The sequence below is a fragment of the Anopheles coustani genome, chromosome 3 (genome assembly GCF_943734705.1).
Source record: "Anopheles coustani chromosome 3, idAnoCousDA_361_x.2, whole genome shotgun sequence".
In the NCBI taxonomy this organism is placed as follows: Eukaryota; Metazoa; Arthropoda; class Insecta; order Diptera; family Culicidae; genus Anopheles; species Anopheles coustani.
In genome coordinates, this window is record NC_071288.1 from 68,595,728 (window position 1) to 68,617,308 (window position 21,581).

Here is a 21,581-nt window from a genome sequence, read left to right on the forward strand (position 1 = left end):
TTCGCGTGACATCGCGCAAGGTTTTTTTATATGGAGTTCAGCTCCTGTCAGGCGACGTCGCGCTGTAGTGTGGACCCCGGGTAAGATGTACCCCCTTGTGCAATCGATGGCGACCGTTGTATGAATGGAGCAGAGTTGGATGCGATTGTTCTGGAGAGTATTGCCCCAATGCCCCCTCTTGTTTGATGATTTATATTTAATATCTCAAGATACTTTCGTCCCTCTCAAACCTATGTAGGGGTAAGCGGTAAGACTCATCATCATCATCATCATCATCATCATCATCATCATCATCATCATCATCATCATCATCATCATGTAAAAACAAATCAATGTCGGTCTGGAAATTGTGTATCCTAATCTGAATCCCCAGAATCCGATTCAGAATTCGGTAAAAATGGTCTGGTCCTGATGAAATGGGTTTGGTTGGGTAGAACAACTCGAATAATGGACATTCTACTGTATTTCTTGGTAAAAAATAGGTTCCAGGAATTTTTCTCTCTTTAGATCGACTAGTCAGGAAATCTCTAGATCGACTATTTATGTAACTAATTCGACTCAAATCATTGTGAGTCGATTCAAACAGTTTAGGAACAAGTCAGAATCGAATCAAATCGAGTCCCAAACCAATCAAATCTGATTCGAATCCTAATCGAATCAAATCGTTAGAATCCGTCAAATGGGATTCAAATCTTTAGAATCTGTCAGATGGGATTCGAATCTTTAGAATCTGCAAATGGGATTCGAATCTTTGGAATCCCTCTAGGGATCGAATCTTCAAATCTTCCGAATCCCGATTCTGCCAACACTAGTCCACCATCGCAAAGTGCAAGCTGCCACTCGTCAGTTTTCCTTCGAAGTGGCAGCGTCGTTCAGATCGATTGCGTGTGATGTGCGGAAAAATCGCTCCAACCGTGCCTCGTAGCATCATAGATCGTTTTTCTTTAGTTTTATAATTTTCCTCCAAATGTGCTTTGGTCGTCGTGCGCCGCACTGCTGGTGATTTTCAGTTCAGATTTTTCCGGCACCGTAACCACCCCACCCTTCAACTACGCAGGCATCGTGATGTGATTCGCATTGGGTGAACGCAAACTTGACGCCGACAGAGGAAATAAATTTGGATGAAAAGTCTGCATAAATGATTTTTGCGAAGGAAAATCGCTTTCGTGCTCATATCTTGTAGACGGCAGCAACAGAGCGGAAACACCTCCCACGAGGAAAAGCGAGATAGAATGATAGGAGTGTCACAGGCGAGAAAGAGATTGAGCAGGAGCACAAGCTAGAGATAGTTTTTTTTTATGTTGTTCCACAAGGCGACAGAAGAGCTCATCCGATCCTAAAGGAGGCAATCCGGTGGTGTAGTGATTAACTGGAAACAGAACTGAAATCGAAAAGAAAACGGAGAAATCTCGTGTATCTGCAGCTAGTTTTCTTGCAAGTCGTGTAACCCATTCAGGCCCGCGAATCGGTTGGTGTGTAGGCACACTGAAAAGAAACCTGCTAAAGGCCGCAAAACAGCAGAAACAGCATCTTCTCTCTCGTTGTGACTCTGGGGCAGAGAACAATTGTCAAGCAGCGGTTTTAGACAAGCGCGGAGGAGAGCGGAGAGAAGCGGTGTGTGGCAGAAGACGCGGAGAAGACGTGCGAGAATATACGGACAAGAGTAGCCCGTTTTTCAGTCTCAGGCCAGCGACAGAGGAGCGCTAGCCCTATTTATTCGTTGTTGACTTCCTCTGACAGTGGAAACGTTTTTACTTTATCGGTTCATTTATTTTAATAATGAGTGATTATTCCAACCAGAACTCGCAAAATTTTAGTCAATCGTCAGCATTTGCAGCCGCTTTACAGAGAGCCAAACAAGTGAGTAAAAAGCAGAAGCACCCAGAGGGAACCCCTCGACCACTAACGCTATCATATCGACATTCCACACATTTCCTGAGGCATTATTTTCACAAAACGTCCCTATTGCGAATTTATATAGTCAGGTTTTTTGGTTTGTGAGTAGAAACTTCAATCATTGCCTGCGAAGTAATGATCTTGTCGGCTTATTGAAGAAAGCAAAAGCAGACACACCTGTGTGCGCAAAGCAAGTGAAAAGTTTGTAACTTAGAAAAGTTGTAAAGCCATATTCTTCATATTATTCATGTAGTTTTTTTAGCATGCCAAATTAAAAAACTTGGTTGGGGCAAGGCACCCCTTGTTGCTATTGAGGAAGGAGAATAATTCATGGCGGCTACTTCGGAGGGCTTGACGCTACTTTTTCATTAGGACCGGGAAAATGGCGGCCGCCAGGATAAACCACTCTGTTTCACCGTCTCTCGGATAATCGTCGTTCTGTGCTAGTATGTGTTGTAATTGCACATGTGCGTTTACACAGTTCAAAGGGATTGAGTTCAGCTCAAGTAAATTTGATTTCAGTTTATTTCATTCTACTTTAGCCCCTTCACCGGCAGTGGAGGTTGTAATTAAAGTTATAAAGATTTTTAGAATAACCATGCTTCATGTGAAATGTTCATAAAGTAATGTGGGTAGGTAAAAACATGAAATAAAATGCAGAGTAGTATTACCGGTACGGCAAGTAAAACTCAAATGTGCCGAATCGGTTATAACCGTTTCAGCTTAACACACACAACTCCTCTATTTCACCAACACACTGAAGCACGTCAGCGACGCTTATGCCGATTACAGTGACTTTTAGACTGGCGCGTTTGGATCGATGAGAAACAGAATTCTTCATCGTCGCCGTACCGCTCGGGATCGAATGTTGTCTTTTCCGTTTTTTTCACGCTCGTCGCGTTTTGTTCAACTTTTCTTTTCCTCCAATTTACAACATTCATCTCCCAGGCATCCCGGCGTGTGATCTAGTAACGAAGTAGGTAGTTTTTTAAAGCGAAAAATTAAAGGTACCAAAACGCGCTTGGTACTCCTGGGGAAAAAGGATCCGCCGCCATACGTCGTCTCGTCTAAAAAAAAAAGTCAGACCTTGCTAAGTGAGTTTCCCTAGTAACCGTCAATTGAGGTAAAAGTTTCCTCCTTGGTAAACTCCATTACCCAACCATAGCATGCGGTGTCGCGGCTGAATTAAATTGCAGACACCTGGAACAGAATCCTTTCTAACAACAATCGCTGGGATTTCGCTCTTACAACCTGGCCGGTACTCTTTTACATACTCGAGCAAACCTGAGCAAAGTTTTACTATCCTGGTCGTTTGCAAATCGGTTGGGATTATGCACGCACCAGAAACCGTAAGTTCGATGCTTGTTCGTGATAGTTCTTCCTGCATGCAACACAGCTCAAAATGGTGCAATTTGAGAAACTGAGCGATAAAGAGAGCGATTAGGGAGCATAGAAGATCCTAGACGCACGGTTCGCACACGATTTCCTACCCTTGTGCAGGAAATGCGTGCGCTTTGTGGCGATGTAATAGACGAAGGTACGCGGTCGCAAAAGGCTAGAAAATTAGCGATAAATTGTGATAATTTGTGTTTTACCTTAACCGTGGGTAAAGGTACGGCGGCACAGTCGATCAAAATGCAATCCGAGTGAACGTTGGAAACAGAAAAGTATTTCATTTGGGTGCGCCTTGGATATTTCAACCACGTTTAACTCAACCAGTGTGTGATGAGTGCGGTCGGTTTTTTGTTCTCTTGAGCCAGCAGAGCTCTTTGTACATGAGCCAGCAACGCCTCTCTTCTTGTCTTGTTACTTAATGTTTTGCTCATTCTTGTTTTTCCCCCTTTTTTCGCAGATTGCCGCTAAGATACACCCCGGTGGCCAGCAGCAGCAGCCACACCAACCAGTGAAGAGACCGCACGACGACCACGATTCGGGGCCAGAGTTGAAAAAATTCGGTGGACAGTCTGAGTACAATAATGCTAGCTCGCCCACTGGCATGAGTCAGGCTGCGATGCAAGCCGCCGCCCAAGCTGCAGCCGTAGCCGCCCGTCTGTCGCAGAATAACAGCAACAACAGCAACAACTTTAACTCCTCAAACGCTCCCGGCGGTGGTGGACCGCAGGATCCGAGTCAGCGCGTGCGCGAACTGATCAGCAAGATGGTGAACCACGGTGGTCCGATGGATAACGGCAATCATCAGGGACCGGGTGGTGGTGGTGGTTTAGGCGGTGGTCGCGGTGGTGGTGGTGGTGGTGGCGGCGGCGGTGGTGGCGTGGGAGGCGGAGGCTTCGGAGCGTCGCACCAGGAGATGATGATTCCGGGCTCGAAGGTGGGTCTGATCATTGGCAAGGGCGGCGAGACGATCAAGCAGCTGCAGGAAAAGACGGGCGCCAAGATGGTGATCATTCAGGATGGGCCGGGGCAGGAGATGGAGAAACCGCTACGCATTTCCGGCGATCCGCAGAAAGTGGAGCACGCGAAGCAGCTCGTGTACGAGCTGATCCAGGAGAAGGACGCCTACTCGCAGCGCCAGAATATGAACGGAAACGAACAGGCAGAGGTGTTCGTTCCGAAGGCGGCCGTCGGTGTGGTCATCGGCAAGGGCGGTGAGATGATCAAGAAGATTCAGGGCGAATCGGGTTGCAAGCTGCAGTTCATACAGGGCCGCGGTGATGGCCCGGGTGATCGACGTTGCATCGTGCTTGGTTCAAAGGCTCAGGTCGAAGATGGAAAGCGTATGATCGAAGATTTGATCGACAGCGTCCTAAGAAGGGAACAGGGAGGAGGCGGTGGTGGTGGTCGCGGTGGAATGGGCGGTGGAGGAGGTGGTGACGGAGGCGGCCATGGCGGTCGTGGTGGCATGGGTGGTAATCCGAATCAGGATAATAACTACAACAGCTACAATGGTCCGCAGGTGACCCGATTAGAGTACACCTTCACCGTACCCGTTTCAAAGTGTGGTGTGAGTATTGCTATTGATGTGAACCTTAAGGCATTATTATGTTTCCCCGGGCTCACCTCGTTTTTTTATAATTTATTTGTTAGATCATCATCGGTCGTGGTGGTGATACGATCAAACAGATCAACCAGCAGTCCGGTGCGCACACCGAGATGGACCGAAAGGCGTCCCAGAACCAGACGACGGAAAAGACGTTCACCTGCAAGGGTGAGCAGCATCAGGTTGACGAAGCGAAGCGGCTGATCCAGGACAAGATCAACATGGAGATCAATATGGTTTATGTCGGGGCGAGCACGGTACCCGCCAACCAATACCAGAACAATGGTGGCGGAGGAGGCGGTGGAGGTGGCGGTGGCGGTGGTGGTGTCGGTCCCAATGCGTACCAGCAGGGCGGATGGGGAGGTTATCAGTCGCAGGGTGGTTGGGAGCAGCAGCAGTCCGCCCAGGCCAATGCAGCCTCGGCTGCAGCGGTCGCAGCAGCAGCCGCCGCGCAACAGCAACAACAGCCGCAGGCAGATTACTCCCAGCAATGGATCGAGTATTACAAGTAAGAAATCCCCAATTTGATTTAAATTTCCCACTGATCAAACTCATAGTATTTACCTTCATTGCTTAACAAAACTATTTTCAATCTTTTTCTCTCCGTTAGGCAAATGGGAATGCACCGTGAGGCGGAAATGATCGAACAGCAGGTCAAGGCACGTCAGGCAGCCCAAGGCACGTTGTCAGGTAATATCAGTACCCATGATGCTATTCTTCGTGTAGACTTGATCGCTTTAGTTAAATGCCTTTGGAAGAAGTGTTGTGTTCACTGAAAATGATGTTAATTGCATTGTTCTACCTTTGCTATCTTTCTATTTAAACTAATGAAATATGCCGATGATGCTATCCGATGGACGATTGTGTGGGTTCAATTGTTAAATGGTTTTAATATTAATATAATTTCCATTCTTATACTTTCTAATTTCCCTACCCTTTTGTTATCGTTGATTATATTATTTTCTCCTGAATACTTTAACCTTCGCTTCCTTCGCTCCTTGTTCGTTTTAAAACGTACCGTTGCGCGTTACGTTCGTATGATTTATGTGCCTCCCAAACAAAATATCTTCGAAACCATATTAGCTAATCAATCTGTACAAGGTCAAACAGTGATGGCAGCCGCGGGAGCCGGTTCACAACAGCAACAGCAGCACCAGCAGCAGGCTGGCGGTGGTGGCGGCGGCGGCGGCGGCGGTGGTGGTGGCCAAGCAGACTACAGTGCGGAATGGGCAGAGTACTACCGACGAATCGGTAAAATCGAGGAAGCCGAAGCCATCGAGAAGCAAATTGCGGCCAACAAGGTAACGGATTCTGTATTTTCTTTAGTTTGATATGAAATCTTGTCAGTTCAAAACACCTTCCCGTCATGCTAATCCCCCATCCTACCACTCACCCGGTCCCATTCGATCCATCTTCTCGCCGCCCGTTCACTCTTTCGAGCGTCTTGATTTTGGGCACATCTATCCCAGAGCAAAACAAAAGGAACTATATCCTCGTTTTACTTTGAGCACCGAGTAAATGTCTTCTCGACAACGCTGCAAAAATTAAGTCTTGAAATGTTAAAGCTTACCTAGTCCTTCCGACCGTTTTTGTTACGATGCTTAGGTTTTTTTTTTGTATATTTGCAACGCTCTTATGTTTTCCTTCTTCCGTCTTTTTTCTTTCATTAAAATTTTTTGGTTTGCATAACAACGCACGAACAATCTTTTCTGAAACGCGCTACGCAAAACAACTTACAAACGATCAATATCGACCATCCATTGTTGGTGGTTGTCATCGGTGACTGTTTATCTATCCCACGTGTTCCTCGCCGTCATGATCTTCGTAAAACCAATCGTCAACATCTTCTGGGCATGTAACACCACCACAGGCCTTGCAAGCACAGGCCGCAGCAGTGGCGGCGGTAACCGGAAATCAACCCGGAGGACCGGCCGGAGGTGGTCAGTACGGTGGCGGAGGGGGCGGGGGCCCTCAGCAGCAAGGTCCGGGAGGCTACGGTGGCCAGCAGTATCAGCAGTACTACGGTGGTGGTGGTGGAGGCGGTGGAGGAGGAGGCGGCGGCGGTGGTCAACCGGGATATGCCGGTTACCCGTACGGCGGAGGCTATCCGGGACCGCAGGGAGGACAACAGAATCAGTCGAATGCGTCCAATCAGGATAAGAACTAGAGCTAACCAAGAAGAACACAACCAACCAGCAAGCTGCAAGAGATAACGCAAAAAAACCGCAAGAGAAACAGGAGGGCCGCTCCACTCCATCGTATAAGAACACACCCTCCAACTCCACGTGCTTCATTCGGCCAACAACATTCTTCGACGTCTTCGCAACGATTCAACGAATGGAACGAAGGCTCAGATCCGACCTACCCACACGCACACACCCACACCTCGACCATCGTCCATTGGCAGTTTTCGATGCTGTGAAGAAGAGTTATTTAGCAATTGTATAGCAGCAACCCCGCGACAGCATCGTGTACAGTAAGGTAAGTTTTCCCCAACAACCATCATTTCTGGCAGCAGCGAACCCCAAGTCTTTGTATCGAGTTGTTGTGCGTGGCTTTTTCTTTCTTTTAATGCGTTTCTGTTCTATTTTCTCCCGATTGAGTCTACTTTGTTTTGGCATTTAATTTATTTTACCCATTCAATATCTTTTCCCGACGATCTTCTCAAACTATCAACATTCCACTCACGTATCTCTCTCTGTTGGTCATTTATAATTTGTTATCGTTTTTGCACATCATTTTCCACCCGAACCTGAAATGGTTTGTTCCTTAATTCCTTTCAAATTGGGTTTCTTTATTCGGGAATGATCCAGCTGATGTGCATTTCACGTGATCTTTTTGTTGCAAAAATTGTTGAATCATATTCTGGCAAAGCAATCGTAAATTGCTGGTACCGCCAACTTTATTATTTCTCCCCGGCTACTTAGTTCTTGTGACGCGCTTGTCTACATGTTGGAACATATTCGATAACCGTAAATTACAATCATGCAAGATAGGGTGAATAGTTAGCGAGGGAAAAAATGGTCTCATCTTTCGAACAAGTTCTCCTCGAAATGGTGTTTTGTTTTTTGTGTAGTGAACACGCGAGTGCTCTGTATCTGGTTCGTGCTGTAGTGCAGTGGCTTTTTATCGATTGTGGTATGATTTTCCTGAAAACGAAGCGTTTCTGTTTCTTTCCTGACGTTCAGTGGGTAAAACTCTTCAATGTGGTCCATATGTGTGTCTGTATGTTTTAACGAATTTCTGTGATTCATTGCAGAATATCTAGAAGACACACCTTCTCCTTCCTCTCAGCTGCAAGACCGATTTTCTGTTACAAATTCGATAGGTGTACCATCTTGATAAGGGTATTTATAGTTTTATAACGGTAATTGCAAAATGACAAATATTTTTAAACAATATTCCATTTGCCCACATAAACCTTTAAAATATGCAATTTTCACATGCAATATATAAACATATCGATGTGTGTACCTACATGTGTGATTCCACTATATTATACTTTATATACATAATTACTCGTATATGCAAACATTTGTACTTGTATTTCTTATAATAATGTGCATCAAACTTGTTAAATGTGAATTGTTAGAATTTAACCATAAACTAACAATTTTGCGCATACAATTGTCATTATACAACGCAACCACCATATTTACGTAAAATGTTATTGTCGCATTATAAGGGTATATTATCGTATATTGAGAGTATATCTCTTCAATCTATATATTTCAATGCAAACGTTTCTCAAACGCAATTTAATTCACACCCTCACATATGAATATATATGCTATTTTAAATAAATGTGCCTTCCTCATCTTGATCACATTTTATTAGCGTACCGTTCTTTTAGGGGGGACCAAGGCAAATATTTGTTGCTATACATGAAAAATGCATTATTTGATTTTAGTGTATTTATGTCAATTGCACTTGTAGAAGATAGCATTGAATTATTTTATCTGTCCTATTATCAACTAGTGATAAATGTTTTCTTTACCAAATATGAAAATATATGAACAATTTTTTATATATTTATATATAAAATGATAAATTTCTAGAATAAATATCTCATATCAGGTGGTGGAGCATATTCCCATACAAAAGGGCCATGATTATTATGAATTTTTCTATTTAATTATCCAATGCATTTCATTGTTCTGCTAGTAAATGTCTGCTTGTGGATAATCAAGTTGTGAATTTTATCAAACCATATCTTACCGTTGATGTATGATGAAAGCTGTTTTCTATATTGATTTTCACATTAACACATTATATAATAGGATGTTATATTAAATTATTAAAAAGAATGCGCTTCGTATATTATCTCCCTGGAGTGCTGGGTGAAACAATCAATTATACTGATATAGGATAGATTTTTGATCATATTGATACCTTTTTACTGAAATACATTATAATATCAATATTTATATGCAATTTTTTATCACATATATTTATTGCTATCTATTACCAATTGATAGATTTAGTAACCTTATAATGTTAAACATATTTATCACGGTACACACACAAATATTAACAAAGAGATATTATGTGCTTTATTGTAAACAATGTTAATTACCAACTTATAACGTAACTCTTATCGCGATATCAGTCCTATTACTTTTTGTTTCTTGTTTTCAGTTTCATGATTATGGTTTTATGCGTTTTTCTTTTGCTTAGAGTATGGGATTTTAATTGCATTCTATCTTAATTTATTACGATTAAATTTTTTTTGAATTTGGATCATTATTCTCTATATCCGGAGTTTTCGAAGACGCATCGATACGATGATGTTGAGACTTGTTTGTTGCAGTTTGATTTGACCACTTCTCTCTCTCTCTCTCTCTCTTCGCTACACATTCTACCTCCCCATCTTGTACATTATCCCAATCCTTCTGATATACACTAAATGATCGCCGTAATATGAATATTTCCATTTTTCTCTCTTTTTGAACCGTTTTATTGCAGCTCTTATAACCTAGCACTACTACATCTACTACTACTTCTACTATATACTATGTGAGGACGCGTGGAACAGACTAAAGCAAGCATATAGATATATAAACCAACAAAACGAAAACAAAATAAATAAATCGGAGTTTGAAGCAATTATGATTAATCCACAATCCATCTGAATAAAATAGTTCTCTAGGGTTTACCCAATGTACGGTAACATTTTCGTAGAGTTAGTACCAGTTATATAAACATATGAATGGATTAAAACCACAACCGAAAATAGCACTTCCTATATAATAAAAAAAAAATACTTGTAACCACTTTGTTGCAAAAGAGTGGAAAAGAACAAACAGCACTAATTGCGATGGTGTGCCCGTTTGTCGAGATATGGTAATGGTAGAAGGCAGCAGATTCCGCATCTCAACAATCGACCTCTTCCACCCAGAAAAGTTTCTTTCCGAATGATGCGCCGGTTTCTAGTGCATGGTGATAATGCTTAGTGTGAATCGTCGACATTAGATGGACCGATACGGCTGGATATCAACTGAAGACAAATGACTAAGAACAGCGCGTGTTTCCAGTCAAGCGAAAAAGCAGTTCTTCCAGAAAAAGATGAATATTAAGCGTAACGTGTGGTTCATGCAGAACACCGAGTGTACCTTGAGTTTGGTATGGTTTTTATCAATAAATGTGCATTCAAATGTTCAGCTTTTCACTACGAAAAAATAACACTGTTGATCGCGATCGTGTCTCACCTTTAATCAAACTTAGGTTAGCCGAACTTTAAAGCAGACTCGTTTGTACCAGAAGATACATCCATCGTCTGAAGAGGGTAGAATACCGTCTTCTGATGCAGTTCGGAAAGTGAGACAAACTGAAGTGGTACGGAAATGGTCATAAATAGCGTTGGACGCTAAACTTAGGGACATGACACGCAAACCAACAAGAGGCCGGAGGAGGAAACCTAAACCAGGCAGCATGATTTAACCATGAAACAAACTGAACTTTTATGAATTGCAAAGTAAAAATTATGAATTTGTTATTGTAACAGTTTCTCCGATGTTCTAAATATCCATCTATCCATCCTTTATGCCATTTATTCTATCACCACCGGCATCTAAAATAGGTTTTGAATGTTTATTTTCCTCCAGTATTCCTGCTGGAATGTATCAGAATTTTCATGGTCTAATCTTCCATTTGTATAAACATTTCAAATATGTATGTTCTTTTTAATTATATACTGGATTATATACATTTCCCCAACCAACAACATTTTGAAATATAATTTCTATTTATTATATTCTTTTTTATTCGTTGTAGCACATGGTTTATATTTGGTAATTGTTTTGCTGTGAAATGTAGATACTCAATCAATTTACAGCGCTTCAACGAAAATTCACCTTCATCTTTTGTCATAGAACACCCTTTGCAGTCTAAAACACGCTCAAGTATCTAAAATATGTCTAATGTAGTGTGAAGATATATTCAGTAATTGCTATGGTTTACTAAACGTGTATGTTGCTTGTGCGATGAGTTGATGGTTTGATGGATAAGCGTTAAATGATTATTGTGAACGAAGTGAATCAAACTACCAAAAACTAGAATAGTCCCAACTGCTGGCGGAACTAACGCAAGAAAACACGGGTGAGTTTCTGTTGCAAATATTTCAGTGAAGTAAAGTAGTTTGCGGAAGAGGCACTATCTCGGAAGTGATCGATGTGTTAAAGCAATGCAAAACAAGCAATGCGGTGCGATTCTCGACGACATCATGTGGTTGGCAGTGAACAGTATACGCAATTGTATCTGAAAGTGAAATAAATGGTTGTCCTCTACAAATCGTGTTCTTTATTTACGATGGGTTGCTATTGAGAAAGCGTGCCTAGCACATATAAAATATCATAAGTTATGTGTAAGTATTCGGCTCCAGCTTGTGTCGGTTTAAAAATCTGTTGTATTTCGATGGAGAACCGAAAGAAATGAATTGTATCTTAACAAGCGCAAAACAAGTCCCGCACATTCTGATTTACCTCCTTATTTTACTTCCCTTGGTACTAAAGTGGAGATGCAATTGTGAAAAGCGTTTAACCAGGGAACTGAAGAATTTGGAATTTCACGTTGGGCGATTCAATGTGGTATTTAAATTTTTGTAAACAGATTTTTCCTGGCAACACCCGGCAGCACTGCCCAATTTCATCCAAAACAACTGATGACAGCATTTGTAAATTCAGAGTAGAAAAGCGGCATTTGCGATACATCTTGCAGCTTCTTTAAGTAAAGTTCAGTGAAAATGATCGATTTTGTTGGAGCGATTTTTGCGATACTCATCGCAGCCGGCGGAATAATGGGCTACGTACGCGCTCGTAAGTAAATTTCACGTTTTACGCCGTCCTCTGCCACCGTTTAGTGAGGATCGCAGTAGACGGGGCTTTGCGTTGACTTCTCCGTGTGTTATTTACAGGATCACAGATGTCCCTTTACTCTGGCATTCTATTCGGTGTGGCGCTCGGCGTAGGGGCCTGGCTTAATTCTTTGCAGGAACCGATACCGATCGTACAGCTGGCGATTCTAGCGGCACTCATAATGGTCATGCTGTATCGCTACTGGAGCACGAGGGCGTTCATGCCGGCCGGAATGATAATACTGCTTTCGTTCGGCGTCGTGGTGTGGACGTGCGTTATCTATCGCGACTACTTATCCATGGGTTGGATGCGCGGTGCTCCGTACAGTGATCACAATTTCACTGTCGTCATAGTGGATGAAAATTCGAAACTAGAGTAGTAAGGTTGTCCAAGCAGGAGCCGCGATGGTGGAAGGAAGGAAGGTGATCGTGGAATCTCATGATTTTGCCGCCCCGGTCACGGCTGGCTGGACCAACGGAAACCAAATATATCATACTCGAATGTTCGTATCTTTTACGAAGAACTCATATTGAATCACGATTTACATTGTTACGGAGGTAGCGTAAGGACGGTCGAATCGTTAACTATTGTATTTATAAATCTTATTGTATCACGTTTATACGTTTATGTAGCTGTTCGTCTTACTTGCGAAATGAGTATGAGGAATCAACGCATCAGCCGAGGATAATCGTTTATATGTGTTGATACGGAGTACAAATAAACGTCCGGAAGGTTTATTTAAAACAGACTAACACATTATTTGCCGACTGTCGTCAATTATAACACCGATTGGAGTTCTTATTTTATCATTCGTAGGTTTTAAATGTTTGATTTATTGGAAAAAGTGTGTAAATTATCGAACCATAATCCACCGAACGAAAGCGAAAAGCCCCATCGCACTCTAGTATCCCTTAATCGTGTGCGCCAGATCCCAATTTTGCGCCACGAAGCAGTCAGCATCCAGCTGTACACCGCCGGCTGTGCAGATGGCCTGCGAGTACTTGGGGTCACTGCGGCAATCGCGGTACCACAGCACTTCCATGACGCGCTTCGTCAGATCGGTTGCTTCCGCCTGGCCGAGCGCTTGGTAGGCGGTGGGATTTTCCGAGTACTCACGCAATAACGGCAGCGCAAGATGGGTACCATAGCCGGTAGCCACCACATTGCTCGTGTAGGAACGACCGCGTAGATTAACGTGCCCAAGGAATGGCTCCCCATCCTGCATACCTCCGATGACGAGATCGAGGTAGAGGGGTTGGAAATCCGAACGGCGGTTGTACATGACACGGGTGAGCCAGTTGTAGAACGAACGGGGCTTCATCTCGTTCTTATCATCCAGGCACTGATCGTCGATGCTGTAGGGAGAAGAAGATGGAGCTTCGTTACACATGCAACATTTTCGCTTGAGCTCAAGACGCGCGCACTTACACCTTCTGATCGATGTGACGCTTGATGTATTGAAAATCGGCGAAATCGCCTCCGATGCCCAAAACCGTCTTATCATTGATACGATAGACACGGTCGACATCGTGGAAGCGAGCCAACGAGCCGTAAGAAATTAGTTTATCGGCGGCAATAACCACGCCATCCTTGAACATCAACCCAACTACGGATGTACCGGTGGTAACTGGGTAGCTGGGAAAGCACATGAAAATAGGATTATTTTAAGCGGACGAAATACTCCACAGTAGACATGCCTACGTGCACTACTTACTACGATCGCTGTGTGCCAAATTCTCCGGGAGTTTCCGCGCGAGCAGCTTGCATGGCACCTGCGTTGACCGGGGCACCGGGAAAGTTGTAGAATGCTCCCGGGGCGGGCCCATTTCCCCAGAACGGACCAGCCATTAAGTTGTTTGAGACTGGATACATCGTCTGTTAATTGGGCTTATTGAATGAAATAGGTAAAAGGCTTTTACTACTGAATGTAAATTCCCGAATAAACTGTGCACTGCCTCGTACTTTTTACTACAACAATAGTGACCACGGAATGAGTTTACGGAATTTTGTTTGACATTATTCATGGCAGCTGACGTTTAGCTGCTGCTGCAGGGTTGTGTTGCTTGCACGACTTGTCAATGCAATTGCTATAAACTTTGTTTTTTTAGTGAACTTTAAATATTTTCTTCCTAAATTAAAAGAAGAACCTGCAATAAACTAAATAATAACAAAAAATAAATTATTCTGCAATGTGCATCATGCATCAGTGTACAAATTTGAACTTGAAATCAACTGTACCGTGAGTTGTCAAAATGATAGAAAGGAAACAAAAGTGCCGGCAGGCGGTTTGTTTTGGCTTGAATTGAAAGAGGAAACACTCGATTGCTGCTACTTGCTACGAGTGTTTGGCGGCGCGGAAGGAGGAGATTATTAAACTTTCAGATGCAAATCGGAACAAAAATAAGAAGCTGACACATTACGCGAATGACCAGCGGATTATTTGGTACGACGGTTTTTACCTAGCCTTCGTTTAACCTTCCCTGCACACGCCCGTAACCGGGCGACGGAATGAAGTGTTGTTTACCCATGCACCCATCAACATCCCCAGCGAAAGGTGCGAGGTTTCGAATTTCCAACCTCCAGTTGTGGTACGAGAACGTGGGTGTGTGAATTCAGTGGTGAACCATAATAGTGCCTATCGATCGGTGTCCTTCTTTTGTAAAAAGCAAACATCATTAGCTCCAACCGGAAGCCCGCCAGAGCTGCTACACTGTGTAACTTAACTGGTGTCGACTTAATTGTGCCTCACGCCTGCAAACGGGATGACCGCCGCCTCCAGCCCTACCGGGACGTCGGACGAACCGTCCGCATTTGATCATATCGAAACCATCGTCATCGAGGGACACCCGACCGACATCGTGTACCATCGATTCGCAAACAAGCTGTTTCTCCTCATCACCCAGCACCAAAAGATGGCCAACGTGTACACGGTGCGGAGCCACGCGCACAACGATGTGAGCGGCGAGGATACACCGGCGGCCGGCGGTCCGGGCGGCACCAGCCGGATCTACACCATCAAACACACGTTCGGTGCGAGCTCGGACGAGGCGGAAGCGGCCATCCGCTATCTGATGAACTTTATCGGGCAGAGCGAGGAAATTGTCATCACGCTGGGCCTGAAGCGGATCGATAAAGCGACCCTCGATCAGATTGGGGGCCAGCTGCGGAAAATAGTGCTAGGATAAAGAATGGCGGAAATGTGTTTCGTTTCTACGTTTCTCTATTTCTAACGATTGTTCATAAGAGTTCTCTAATAAAAGTATACGTTCAAGCTTTGCACCACTTTGGAAAAGATTTAAGTAGATCGACCCCTGGTGTTCCCGCTTTCTTGGTTCACCCGAAACTCCTCCTCACTCAAGTCGGTGCAATGTGCGCTCGCAGGATGTGTGCCATTGCGGTTGGATTATCGGCCGGCACCATGTGACCGGCACGGAGCACAGTGTACAGAGTAAATCTTGGCCCGAACGCACTCCGGTATCCTTCGACAACGGAATCTATGCCATCGTCGGAAAACGGTTCTCTGGTTGCGTGAAATGGTTTCTCCTGCTGGCCGAATATTCGCCGGATCCACGCCAACGTCCCGGGCAGGCAAGTGATCAAATCAAGATGTCCATTGTAGAGTATCAGGTCGATGGTGGTTTCGTTTAGCAGGCGTTCAACAGTTCCGACGCTTGAACGGAGGAAGTCTTCACTGAGTGCATCGAAAACGGCATTCTGCTGGGCTCCCCAGGGTGGTCGATTCGCGAGCCCAAGCTTCTGTGGGACGGGCCCCTGCATTAACGCCTCTAAGCTACTCAAGCGCCTGGTCGCATCAGGTGATTTCCACCATTCCGTTTCTCCGTACTCGAGCACTGTAATAGTCATTATACAAAAGAGATTTTAAAACAGTGTAACACTATACGATGGAGTCCAACATGTTTAAAACAAAACTTAAATTTTAATATGAGATGTTGGTTTAGATTAAGAACAATTAAAATTAAAATTTGTATATTGAACCCAACATCCAAGGAATCATTGATAAATATTGTTCTTCTCATAACATTCTTGAAAAATCATTAACCAGCATGGCATACTTCGCAAAAGAAAAAGTAAAAACATACCTTCATCACTGTTTTCGTCCTTCCGGAACTTTTCCTTTCCGCTCGGCTTAAGGATGTGGTAGCAATTGAGCCCGCCCGTTTCCTCCAGGATGACATCCTGCAGCGTATGCCATCCGTCCATCGCCTTGCCTAGCTGTTGTTGTTCCACTTTTTCACGCACTGCCGCCACACGCCGTTCGACCCGCTTACGGCCCCGTTCGCCCAGGTAACCCATACGGTGCAGATAGTCCGGCCAAGCGCCGATGCTGTCCAGCGGCGAGAGCCATGCATTCCCAAGAAAAACCCCCCGCAAACGGCACCGTACCGTGCCGGTGCGGCCAGCTTGGTCCAGCGCGTACGCAAACTCTACCGCCGTCCGGCCACCGTAGCTTTCGGACGCGATATACAGCGGCACGGTCGCTTCCCAATCGATCGAAGTCGCGCGCTCGATGGTGCGGTAGAAATCCTTCAGGAAAGCCATCAGATCGCTCACGACGGTGGAGCTGTTTCTTGCCAGCAGCGACGGATCTTCGGTGTAGCTGAATCCACTCCCCACCGGACTGTCGACAAATAGGACATGATAGTCGTTCACCTGAACGAAAAGGTAACACCGGTCATATGTTGTATCCCTCGTTCGGTGTGAGTACAGTCTTCTTCCTTACCCAAGTGTGAGACCGCTCGTGTAGCGTCCGATCCAGGGGTCCAATTTCCTCAAAGTTCCCATACCCGGTCGACGAACCACCGGGTCCTCCCTGCAGCCAGATTATTAGCGGCTTTTCAACGATGTTGGCTGGATCGTCATCAACAACGGAATGAGCGTAGTAAAGCCACCAAAAAATAAACGCACCTGGCCGTACCTCGCTGTATCCCCAGGCTTGTTTGCCAGGGCCAAATCCATCGTCACGATATGCTAGATAAAATACAAAAAGAATCGCCTGTAAAAATTACATTAAACAGTAAATCAAATACGCGAAGAATTCGCAAATTTAAAAAAATTAACAACATAAAAAAGCAAAATTTTAAAACAAGTCAGTCACTTTTTGTTTTTACAAAACAAAACAAATTTTCACCAGCCTACTGAGAAATAATTCAACTGTTGGTACGCTTGTCTCAACATTTGTCTATAACCGAGTCACTTAATGGGCATGCGACAGTGAAAAGTGAATAAAAGAAACCTGAAACGAGGACAGATAATCCGACTGCGGACAATTGGCAGTAATCTGTGTTTCTTTAACACCACCATCCAAAAGTATCGATTAATATTCTCTTTCATACCATATCGAAAAGCAACACATAACTCAGAATTAGCGATAATTGTGTTTAATTTTACTTGTTAAAACTACACGGTAAAGCAGCATTCAACTAACCAGCACGAATAACAAACACATTACACAGCACAATAAGAACGAAATACATTCCTTTTTCCATTGTTTCTCAAATCTTACTCTTCCGGTAAGGTAAAGTTTTAGTTGGTTTTTAAAGAAACCTTCAGTTTGCACGAAAGCGAAAAACACACTGGCCATCTCCGGAGCTTCAGAAATACTCTTTATATCGCCAACAAATCACAGCGAGAGAACTTTCGACGCGAACGAGATGATGTCAACTGAAGCTGGTGATCTTTCCACATCGTTCGTAGGCGATCTCCATCTGGCGTACTTCGATTAATTATATGCACTTCCGATGCAAAGGTTACCAGGTGCGAATCGCGATTCGATTTCTTTCCAGAAGCTCTTCCATCCGCCCCGTGTACACCGATACGGGAATTATGTAGCGCAGAAACACGTGCTCCGTGCACGTGGTGGACCAAGCAGTGCGAGTTGTGATTCATTCTGCTACAAGCACATTCGTTTTTATTTGCAAACTAACGCAATTCCATGTTTGTTCGGACAGAGAGTTTGGAGTTACACAACCGGTACATGCTTCTGGAGGATGTAGTCCATCAGGATGGGGTTGTCGGCCGGAACCATGTGTCCGGCACGGAGCGCCCAGTAGACGAACAGCTTGCCGTACGCCTTCTCGTAACCCTCCAGCACGCCATGCTGGCCGACCGCATTTCTCGGTGCCTGCAGGTAGCTGTTCTGGCCCTCCCACTGGATCTTTTCAATCCATCGCACGTTGCCCGGCGTGGCCACGATCAGATCCAGCTGACCGGTAATGATGACGACGTCCAGGCTGGTGTTGTTGAGCAGCAGCTCCATCACGTCGATGGCGGGCTTCATGAAGTCACCGGCGAGCGTGTTGAATACGCGCCCACTCTGCGCACCGTACACCGATTCGGCGGGCAGGCTGAGAGCCGGGTGTACCTCGAATCGCATCAGGTCCTCCAGCATCTGGTCGCGATCCTCCGTTGCCAGTCGGGTGGCACGGGATGCGATGGCACCTGTCGAAAATAAATCATAGGAGTCAGAAATCAGTCAGCTCACCTCCCGCAAAACGGATGGATTTCTTACTTCTCATATCACGCGAAAACTGCTCCAGCTGGGATCTGGTGGAGGCGTAGTCCTGCTTGAACAGCACGTTGTAGAAATCGATCCCATGCGTTTCGCGCAAGATGACGTTCTCGGTACGGCCCCAAAGGTTCGTTGCCTCTTCCCAATCACCCTGGTTCAGGACGTGCTCGGTTTCGATGGCCGACGCCTGGATCGCCCGGAAGCCCTTCGTGTCGACGAAGCCCATGTTGAGCAGGAACTCGGCCCACGAGAGCACCGAGTCGATCGGGGACACCCACGGTGCTACGATGCCGACCGACTGCAGGTTGCAGTCGATCTCGCCGTTCTTGATGGCCTTGTCGAGGACGTACGCGAATTCGGGTGCCATCTTTCCCCCGTAGCTTTCGGCGTAGATGTGCAGCGGGGTGGTGCGGAACTCGGGCTGCAGCGTGTAGAACTGCTTCATCAGCTCGACTAGATCGGCCGCGATTTCACCGTTCGTCTTGGTGAGCAGAGAGAAATCTTCCACGTAGCTAAAACCGGTACCGACCGGATTGTCGATGAACAGCACGTTGTAGTCCCGCGTCCAGGTGTGGTTGCGCTCGTCCAGTTCGAGCGTTAGTGGACCAAGTTCCTCGAAGTTGCCGTACATCGAGGAAGCGCCAGGGCCACCCTGCAGCCAGATGACCAGCGGGCGGTCCGCGTAGTTCGGTACGTCGGCCGTCGTGTAATACAGCCACCAGAACATGTGAGCACCGGGACGCACCTCGGCGTATCCCCAGTCCTGCATGCCTGGTCCAAAGCCTTCCCGAGGAACTGCAGAATATTAGAAGAGAGGGAATTAATACAGTTTCTAGGCCTTTATATAACTACTTGAAATTTTTTGCAATTTTATATGCTTTTTAGTGCTGAACCAAGTGAATTTTAATATTTTTTTAACTAAAGTATAGGTGGTGTTATACATACGAAATTTTTTTTTTATATTTCACGACATCCCCTAGTGGAACAAGGCCTCTCTCCGAAGAGAGTTTTTGTGACCGAAAGACGGTATATTATAGATCGGTGGTCAGCCGTTCGTAATACTGGGGGGTGCCAGACTCGAGATTCGATGCCACACCTGTGGCGTGGTGTTTCCTCGCGCTACCGCTGCGCCATGGGCACCCCCGGCACGAAAACACGGCTCTAAAATTTGGCAAAATGCACAAATTTGATGATCCCTTGAGGAGTTAAGGACCAGCTACTAATGCCATATGTCCCATAGTGTCCATTCTATTCTATTTTATTTTATTTCTTCCATGGTCTAACAACAGTATCACACACAGTCGACAACCTCCGAAAGCCATCAATCAAAACCTGTTTCTTCCCCGATTATGCAACGTTAAAGACTGGTGGTTTATAAACAAATCAATATCTCACTTTTACGACAACCTATTGTTAAGCGTTATGACTTTGTAGTTTTTTTTCTTGTATCATCTCTTGATAAGAAGCAATAGGAGCAAATGTTTCCGATACGCTAAGTTCATTGGGCACATTGTGCTGTCGAGTTATCGATGCTTGAGCCTTATCGGGAGCCACTTGAGGATGGTATCTGCCCCCACGGTAGCCATTCGGGAGGAGCGGATTTTGGAGTTTAGTATCTCCACACGCCATTGAGCCCGAGAGATTGCTCCAAGTGTTTTGGTTTTTACGTACACTCAAGAGGGGGTGTATTACCCGATTCTGAATGAAACGCATTTAAATCTCTAAAACAAATAGAAGCTGGTGGTGAAAAATTGATTGGTGTTCGAATGGAAATAGATTGATAATCAAACAATATACATTTTTACTTGCACAATTGACACACGGAGTGCAAGTACCACGTGATCCAATAAAAATCGTTAACTAAAATGTCCACAGACAGAAATGTTGGACAGATGTTTTATTTTTGATTTCGATTTGAACTGAACACCTCCTCCAAATACAGTCTCATAAAGTGGGTGAGTTTCAGCTTTCAAAGCTCTTAGATGGCACATTTTTCTTTTGCACTCTGAATAACACTTGAACTGTTGACACTTTCCATTTTTTCCGAAACTGCACACACCCTCGAACACTCTTTCTCTATTTCTCCCACGCAAAGCTCACGGTCCGTAAATGCCGTAAATGTCTGTTGATAATTAATTACACTAACGACCCCCTCGGGGACTTCCATTGACTCACCTGCCGCAACGATGGCCACGGCCATCAACGCCACCGATACTAGCACTGTGCACCGCATCTCTGCAGCTTCGATTTCTACTTCACTCCTTCAAGCACAAGAAGCACGACTCCCGCTACAGCAGCTTGCCGGCCGGAGACTAACAAGGGATTGTCCAACCCGACGGTACTTTTATACGGTTTTTAGGTACGTTCTGAAGATATTCTGCGAGTCGGGGGGTATTTTTTTTTTGCCTGTGAGGTGATAACCGCGTGTGTTCCGGAGGAGGTGCCACGAGTCTTTGCTAATCTGCCTCTCTCTCACCCTCTCTGTGTTATTCTTAAAATAAGCTCTTCTCAATGAACGCTGCCGAATGACTACATCGTTGGGTGAATTGGTAATTCGACAGCTATCTCTCGAGGGCATTACCGGCGTTTTATCACGTTAAGTACGTCGCGCATGCTGGTGGCGGCAAACCGAACCCGCGTGTTGTTGTGGGCAGAAAACAGTGGCTTCTGCCCAAATGAACTACTTCGATTGATGGGATGCACTTTTTCCTGTTTTCTTGTCGCGCTGGTATGAAAAACACCGCCTGCTGCTCCACCAGCTATGGAGTGGGTCAAATTTTGCATAAAGTCTACCATGCTTGTCTAC

At 44.9% G+C, this 21,581-nt stretch overlaps 6 protein-coding genes across 9 annotated transcripts; 3 read left to right on the top strand and 3 right to left on the bottom strand.

The window, feature by feature from the left end:
• The first annotated feature begins 852 nt into the window (after positions 1-852).
• Positions 853-11,672, top strand: LOC131261325 (far upstream element-binding protein 1). 4 transcript variants are annotated; one of them, XM_058263330.1, is made up of 7 exons: positions 853-1,860; positions 3,749-4,858; positions 4,942-5,402; positions 5,505-5,584; positions 5,978-6,195; positions 6,765-7,375; positions 9,860-11,672. In XM_058263330.1, exons 1-6 carry the CDS (start codon positions 1,780-1,782, stop codon positions 7,059-7,061), a joined length of 2,247 nt encoding a protein of 748 aa, XP_058119313.1. In that variant the 5' UTR covers positions 853-1,779; the 3' UTR covers positions 7,062-7,375; positions 9,860-11,672. The 4 variants fall into 4 exon arrangements, with proteins under 4 accessions (XP_058119313.1, XP_058119314.1, XP_058119315.1 ...); XM_058263331.1 differs by having other exon boundaries at positions 5,996-6,195; XM_058263332.1 differs by having other exon boundaries at positions 6,005-6,195.
• A 384-nt stretch (positions 11,673-12,056) lies between these two features.
• Positions 12,057-12,804, top strand: LOC131271398 (transmembrane protein 14 homolog). The gene is made up of 2 exons (XM_058272813.1): positions 12,057-12,207; positions 12,306-12,804. Exons 1-2 carry the CDS (start codon positions 12,135-12,137, stop codon positions 12,623-12,625), a joined length of 393 nt encoding a protein of 130 aa, XP_058128796.1. The 5' UTR covers positions 12,057-12,134; the 3' UTR covers positions 12,626-12,804.
• Positions 12,805-12,945: 141 nt separating this feature from the next.
• On the bottom strand, positions 12,946-14,241 carry LOC131271397 (proteasome subunit beta type-4). The gene is made up of 3 exons (XM_058272812.1): positions 13,961-14,241; positions 13,675-13,881; positions 12,946-13,601 (listed from the first exon to the last, which is right to left on the bottom strand). Exons 1-3 carry the CDS (start codon positions 14,116-14,118, stop codon positions 13,148-13,150), a joined length of 819 nt encoding a protein of 272 aa, XP_058128795.1. The 5' UTR covers positions 14,119-14,241; the 3' UTR covers positions 12,946-13,147.
• Positions 14,242-14,531: 290 nt separating this feature from the next.
• On the top strand, positions 14,532-15,525 carry LOC131271847 (uncharacterized). Its single transcript, XM_058273405.1, has one exon. The coding sequence runs from the start codon at positions 15,009-15,011 to the stop codon at positions 15,429-15,431; it is 423 nt and encodes a 140-aa protein (XP_058129388.1). The 5' UTR covers positions 14,532-15,008; the 3' UTR covers positions 15,432-15,525.
• On the bottom strand, positions 15,311-17,747 carry LOC131271846 (retinoid-inducible serine carboxypeptidase-like). The gene is made up of 4 exons (XM_058273404.1): positions 17,693-17,747; positions 16,988-17,260; positions 16,347-16,917; positions 15,311-16,097 (listed from the first exon to the last, which is right to left on the bottom strand). Exons 1-4 carry the CDS (start codon positions 17,711-17,713, stop codon positions 15,601-15,603), a joined length of 1,362 nt encoding a protein of 453 aa, XP_058129387.1. The 5' UTR covers positions 17,714-17,747; the 3' UTR covers positions 15,311-15,600.
• Positions 17,748-18,154: 407 nt separating this feature from the next.
• LOC131272817 (retinoid-inducible serine carboxypeptidase-like) lies at positions 18,155-21,079 on the bottom strand. The gene is made up of 3 exons (XM_058274679.1): positions 20,951-21,079; positions 18,776-19,570; positions 18,155-18,705 (listed from the first exon to the last, which is right to left on the bottom strand). The coding sequence occupies exons 1-3, from the start codon at positions 21,006-21,008 to the stop codon at positions 18,227-18,229; spliced, it is 1,332 nt and encodes a 443-aa protein (XP_058130662.1). The 5' UTR covers positions 21,009-21,079; the 3' UTR covers positions 18,155-18,226.
• Between the last annotated feature and the right edge of the window lie 502 nt (positions 21,080-21,581).